The following is a 6,637-nucleotide window of genomic DNA, read 5'->3' on the forward strand; positions in this document are numbered from 1 at the left end:
TTATTTTGGTGCTGTATCACAAAAATGTTTTATTTCCTTGTGGGATCAATAAAGTATCACAAGATATCACCACTTTAAAAGTACTGATTATGTGAAGTGTGTGAGTACTTCTTTCACCACTAAGTGGCACAAGTCATCCATTTTAAATTTTTTAAACCACTTTCATCGGAAGACCAACTAATAATGTCCACTGCCCTCTGTGATGATAGTCTAGGCTTTCCTACTGTGTGTGTAATATTCTAACAATAGTTCATTTTAAGTTTCTGTTTTGATGAACAGAAACCAAGATGTGGAGACTTCCTGCTGATCACACTCTGCAAGAAGTTGTTCAAATGGCTTAAGAAGTAGAGAAGAAGAGAGATGAAAATGAAAAATAAATATAGATTACGTACATAAATCTATGTGTTTTAGAAGAAAAGAGTAGAAAAAAGGTCCTTCGCCTAGGATCACGGTTATGAGTCTTGCATAGAGAAGTATCTATGCAAATGATTGTGATGACAAGTATGCTTGTAATGCAGTATCGTAATCAAGGAGATGGACACATGCCTTCACAGTATTTTTATTGCTTAGAATTAATTATCTGCACTGAAATTGTGCAAAACCACAAATTAAATTAAATTAAAGTAGCAACATAAGTATAAAGTGAGCAAAGTAGCAAAACCAAATTCTGAGCACACCTGTTTGACAAAGAGAAGAATAATTGTGACTCTAAACACTGCGACCTCACTCCTATGTAGTAATTTTTTAAGTTTCTGGGATATTCAGTTCCTGTGCCAGCTAGCTTATCCACCACTAAAACATCCACTCAGTCCATCATGTCAACACAGCAACCAGCACCTTAGCAGTCTGAGCTTGAGCCAGCGGGTCCGGTTCCACCAGGATGTGTTGGACCCAGAGGAGCCAGCACCTGGTTTTCCTAGGCACCTAGAACCAGCACTCAAGGCTTCCATGTTGCAGGAGGCCAAGTCTCTTTGATGGCAGGCTTTGAAGGCTTTCTCTTTTGCCAGCCATCTCTGTCACTGGCCTCCAGATCTACTTTGTCTCTCCCACTGGCCTCGTGGCTGGCCTCCAGACTTCCTTTGTCTGCAGCTACTGGTCTCACCCCTGAGTTTTGCACTGCGGCCTGGGCAGCCTCTTCTAGTTGCCGCGCTGGCCGCCTGAACATTTTGTAGTGAAGGACTGAGTATTTCTTGCTGTTTTATTGTGTTTCAAACCTGTGTCTTGTTTTATGGCCAAGGAGAGCTCCAGGACAATTTTTGTTTTGTTTTGTTTCTGGACTCTGGCTTTTCCTTCAGTCCTGCCACTGCACCATGGTAACTTGTGCTCTTAACCTTGAAAGTGAATCTTGCACATAAATCCAAAATGATTTTAACACAATCTAACATTAGGGAATATTTGTTCAGTTATTGTCCTGTTTTATGATATTAGGCTTTAGTGCCCCTCAGTCAAAGGAAAATAAAATGCTATGTTACATTTACCAACTTCATAGGAACTGTTTTTAGTGTAAACCTCAGAATAATACTCACACAAATAATTCACCAGAAAAAAGTCAGTTTATTTACTACCAGTGTAATCAGTCTAAATGACAAGAGTTTCCACATTAAAAATGCAATTGTGCAAGGACTAAAAAAATTGCTCAAAATGCGGAAGTGAAAGTCTTCTGCATCTATAACTTCTATGGGCGTCATTTATTCACAGGATTTCCTCTTAAGTTTTTATTTCTATGAAGCAAAGCAAAGATGTGGAGCTTTCAAAAGCTGCTGTTGACCATCTGCAGTGAGTTATTTTAATAAGTACATTAGTAAAAAGATGAAGACTAAAGATAAATCTAGATTAATTGTGTACTTAAATACTATTCCTGATTTTTTCTTTTCTTTACAGACCATTAACAATACTAGCTTGAATGTCTAAATGGAAAAAACAAAAAAAACAAAACAATGATCTTTATATTTTCTTTACGTTACAGTTGCTCTGAGGTGTGTGACCAGTGCAGTAGGGGTGATCCATGTGACTGGATATGTGGGGAGTATAGTTAAAGTTTCCTGTTCCTATGATGAAGGTTATGAGTCTTATGAGAAGTACTTGTGTAAGAACGACTGTGGTGACAGTGATGTTCTTATTACAACATCGGAATCAAGGAAAAATAAATACAGGATCCATGATGACAAAACAGCACGAATCTTCACAACAACCATCTCTGATCTTCATTCAGGATGCTGGGAAATACTGGTGTGGAGTGACCAGAACTGGAAAAGATATCTACACTGAAGTCGAGCTGAAATTAGTGCCAGGTAAACAGGGACTTCCAAAAAATGAATTATAGTTGAGTAAAATTCATATATAGAAGATGTTCATGATTGTAGAGCTTAAAGGTGAGAACAGATAAAATGTAACTGGTAAACGATTACTTGACTTTACTTAATTTTATTTATATAGTGCTAGGTCACAAAAACCAGTCTCCTCAAGGTACTTTACATTGTATAGTAAAGACTAGGGATGGGTATCGAAACCCGGTTCTTGTTGAGAACCGGTTCCCACTGTTTCAATTCCTTGGAATTGTTTGGCATTTTTGCAAACAATTCCCTTATCGATTCCAGTCGCCCCGAATGACGTCACCACGTTGCGGAGCTTCATTTACCTGGCAGGAAACACGGCGGCTCAAACGCTCAAAAGTTTGGTTATATGATGAGAGAGACAGACAGAGTCTGGCTCAGATGCTGGCAGTTCTCGCTGCAGTCTACCGGTAGCGTCTCCTTTCAGGCCAGGATAGACGAATGTCACCGAGCAGTGACTAAGTTTGTGGTAAAAGGCTTGAACCCATTTGCCACAGCAGATGCCCCCGATTTTCGGTAAGTGAATGTGTTTAATTGTAGGCAGGGACATTACTGGATATTCTTGTGTAATTGCTACAGAATAATTTATGTTATACTTTGTTATTGCTACAGAAGAATATTTATTTTATTATTTTACATTTACAATTTTTTTTCCTGGAGACCCTGTGAAACCACATTGAAGAGCCGTAGGCTGTGGATCTCTTAAGATCTCACTGTCGGGTTTGTAAGGCCATGTTACTCCTAAATTTCTATCTTGTTCAAAGAGAAGATATAAAACAAAGTTCTAAGCTATTCGACCTTAGTGTTCTCCTTTTTTAAAAAGAATCGATAAGAGAATCGATAAAGAATCGAATCGTTAAACAGAGTCGAAAATGGAATCGGAATCGTGAAAATCTTATCAATACCCATCCCTAGTAAAGACATTATGTCTTTATGACATTCCTACAGTTTAACTAATAATTATGTTTGGTTTGTTTAAAATGTACTTGTTGCAGCATGTTGAATATAAAATATCATATCTCTATTCTCTATTCTTTTCTTTTCGATGCTCTTTACCTTTTTGACAGACAGATGCTGTGACACTGTGACCACAGTCCAAAGTTATGAGGGATACTCTGAGTCCATCAGTTGTCCATATGACTCTCAGTATCAGAACAACTTCAAGTACATCTGCAGAGGAAACCGGCCCTCCACATGTCTGCAGCAGGCACTAATCACCTCTAACAACAGAGAAAATCAAAGATTCAGACTTGATGATGAAAAAATGTTAAGAAAGTTTACAGTGGCCATTAGCAATTTGATTCAAAGTGATTCAGGGTCATACCTCTGTGGTGTCCAAAGAAACTCTGACCTGGATGTTTTCTCTGCTGTTGAGCTGAAGGTCAAAGGTGTGAGGTTATAATTACATAATTACACTAACAAAAAGGAAACAATTTCTTCTAAAAGGCTCTTTAAGAAACTCTTTAAATTATTTGTCTCTTTCAATCTGGCAGAGTGGTGCTGCGTCAAGTCAACTAAAGTAACAGGTACTGCAGGGCATCCATTAACTCTGCAGTGCCCTTATCCTTCACAAAATCACAATAACAGGAAGTTCCTCTGTAAAGGAGACCACCGCAACAGCTGCAGAGACATGGCGATGATTGAAAGCAGACTCACACTACGAGATGATATTTATTCCAGCTCTTTCTCAGTGACGTTCACAAAGATACAAGCGGATGATGCTGGGACATACTGGTGTGGGTCAGACTCACAATGGAGAGTTGGAAACCATGTTAAGATTCAGCTGTCAGTTGGTGAGATGAATACTTGTGTACACAAAAATAAAATGGCCAGAGCTGTAAGTAACATGCTTTTTTGCAGCCCAGTGTGTAAATATAGATTGTGCATGGTTGTTCAGTTTTTATGTAGTGCCAAACATAGAACAAGAGGTTGGTGCAGTCCAGCAACTTACCACAACCAGAGTGAACTACTTTTTAGAAGTCATATTTTTACCCTAACACCAAACTATCATTTGAAGTTTTTAATCTTTATGTAGCTTATTTGTTAAAAATTTTCTAAGATTATCTGGTTAATAAAAGTTTACAAACACTCCAATGCCATTTCTGATTCTGTACTTAGTTATATGAGCTAAAAGTGAATGCTGGATGTTAAAGGTAATTATTAAAGTTCATAGAGCAGAGAGGGGAAAAAACAGGAAAACCAAATATTTATATTCTGTATTTAAATCATTTTAATCAGTGTTCCACCAAACTATATATCTAAATATAAAACCATAGATGTTAAGTGGTCTACTGACTATTTTAATGTATAAATTGACAAACAAAGAATCTGATTTCAGGTAAGTGAATAGTTTAAGAGTGAAAGCCAATCTGGATCTCTCTGAAACTGTTCACTCAATTTAAAATAGATTATTGTATTATGATGAAGTTTCTAAGAACATTGAAAGTCTTTTTCTTCAACAGTGTCTCCACAGCACACCAGCACTGTACCTTCCACAATGGAAATTCCAGGAAAAACTACAACACACAATAAAACTACAACTCAAAATAGACCTAATAAAGGTACAGTGTATACAATGTGTCTTTTAGTGTGTGCTGTACTATTGATCAGTTATGGAGAGATAGCGTACTTTATGGTTACAATTGGAAATAGTTATAGTTTTTTGAGTACAGTTTCAGCAAGTCCCCTGGGAGTGAATGTAGACCATGGTAAAATGAGTGTCAAAACAGCAGAGGGTCTATGTTTTATTAATAGATTAAAAAAATAGATATAAAAAGAAAACTACCATCTGAGCCCACAGTTCAACTTGTCTTAGTGTAAAAAGGAAGTCTGTACTTTTACTGGGTTCTGTTTTGGTTTCTGCTTTTCAGATGCAGGACAGTATGTGGTTTATGCTGTGCCCGCTGTGCTGCTGCTACTGATATGTGCCCTCGTGGTTACAGTTTATCAATGCAAACATCAGAAAGTAAAAGGTATATTTTATGGGCAAATGTACTCAAATGTGCATGCAAAAAGAACACAACCATGTTTTATGCTGTGTGTTTTCAGACGGTAAAGCTGTCATGAACAGAAATGCAGAGAACGAAGAAGGTTTAGAGGAAGTGACGGCTGGTGCAGAAAATAACGTAAGGAAACTAAAGTCCAAAGCCTTAACAGTGTGCTCTATCTATGACAAGTCTCATTATGTACAAACAAGCAATGTTTTATTTTTCTTAAATGAGTTCAGTACAGTACTGTGCAAACGTCTTGAGCTATCCCTCATTTCTTGTAATTTTTGAAAGTTCTTCGGGCTTTCTGAATCTTAAAAGTCTTTAAGAAATCTTCCTCAGACACTGGCTGCTTTTTCCCTCCTTCTCAGTCCAATCCCTTTATCTGACCATTTTCACAGTAAATGTTTTTAATATTATCGTTAAGCCACCGTGAATCACAGAAGCATAAAAAATGCATCAAACTCATGGGGTGAGCCTGTCAAGAAGTCATTCTTAATCGAAGGAAACAGAAAAGGCAGAGGTATGCCAAATTATCCAAGAACTGGACTGACAATCAGTGACTATAAGTCTTATGGGATGATAAATTTTATAAGAAAATTATGAATGTGTTTCAAACTGTCATCAGTAGGTGCAGGGGAGGTACGGAGAGAACAGTACAACAGTACTCTCTGTTGTTGTTTGGGGCTGAATTCAAACAAGTGGTCTTTGGGATCTTATTAACATTGATGGAATTATGAACACAGAAAATCACCATCAGATTTTGATCTATCGTTCAATACCATCTGGAAATAATTCTAACAAAAGGTCATTTGTCAGCATGATAATGATCCCAATCCCAACAATGATCAGGTAGAGTTTCACGATATACCAAATCAGCTTTTATTATTCATGGTTTTTTGTTATTTTACTGATAGCAAACTGATGTTTGAATCCTTCATTCAGATTCATCCACAATGTTACTATTCAGTACTAATATATGATAAAATGGGACGTTATCACATTCAAAATCACCATCATCACTTAAACGCTTTTCTATCTGTTCTTCATTACCATAAAGAAACCGCATGATAGTGATTAGATGACACAAAACTTTGATGCTCATCTTGAAATTGTGGCAGGAATTCTCAAAATGTACGATGGCTGAGTGCCAATTAACCCACATAGACAGATTGGACAAACTTAGTGAGTGAGTAAGCGAACAACCAATGATCAGCAATACTTAACAGTTTTAGGGAGATATAATTAGCTAAGATGTTAAAACAGAAGAGGGAAAAAAAGAGAAGTTCTCCCTTGGTTGGTTTTGCACTTCTGTAG

At 37.3% G+C, this 6,637-nt stretch overlaps 2 protein-coding genes across 2 annotated transcripts in view; both read left to right on the top strand.

The window, feature by feature from the left end:
* LOC102302939 (polymeric immunoglobulin receptor) overlaps nt 1–6,637 on the top strand; it is a 34,114-nt gene that overhangs the window by 18,040 nt on the left and 9,437 nt on the right. The gene's annotated exons all lie outside the window — the stretch shown is intronic.
* LOC121811838 (polymeric immunoglobulin receptor-like) overlaps nt 1,669–6,637 on the top strand; it is a 7,448-nt gene continuing 2,479 nt past the window's right edge. The window contains exons 1-7 of the mRNA XM_042215976.1: nt 1,669–1,776; nt 1,967–2,291; nt 3,401–3,721; nt 3,827–4,126; nt 4,796–4,894; nt 5,204–5,305; nt 5,382–5,458. Coding sequence (XP_042071910.1) covers nt 2,051–2,291; nt 3,401–3,721; nt 3,827–4,126; nt 4,796–4,894; nt 5,204–5,305; nt 5,382–5,458 — 1,140 coding nt within the window. The 5' untranslated portion in view covers nt 1,669–1,776; nt 1,967–2,050. The remainder of the gene's footprint in view (nt 1,777–1,966; nt 2,292–3,400; nt 3,722–3,826; nt 4,127–4,795; nt 4,895–5,203; nt 5,306–5,381; nt 5,459–6,637) is intronic.

Source organism: Haplochromis burtoni, unplaced genomic scaffold (genome assembly GCF_018398535.1).
Source record: "Haplochromis burtoni strain Fernald_Lab_line unplaced genomic scaffold, NCSU_Asbu1 Contig_886, whole genome shotgun sequence".
Taxonomy (NCBI): Eukaryota; Metazoa; Chordata; class Actinopteri; order Cichliformes; family Cichlidae; genus Haplochromis; species Haplochromis burtoni.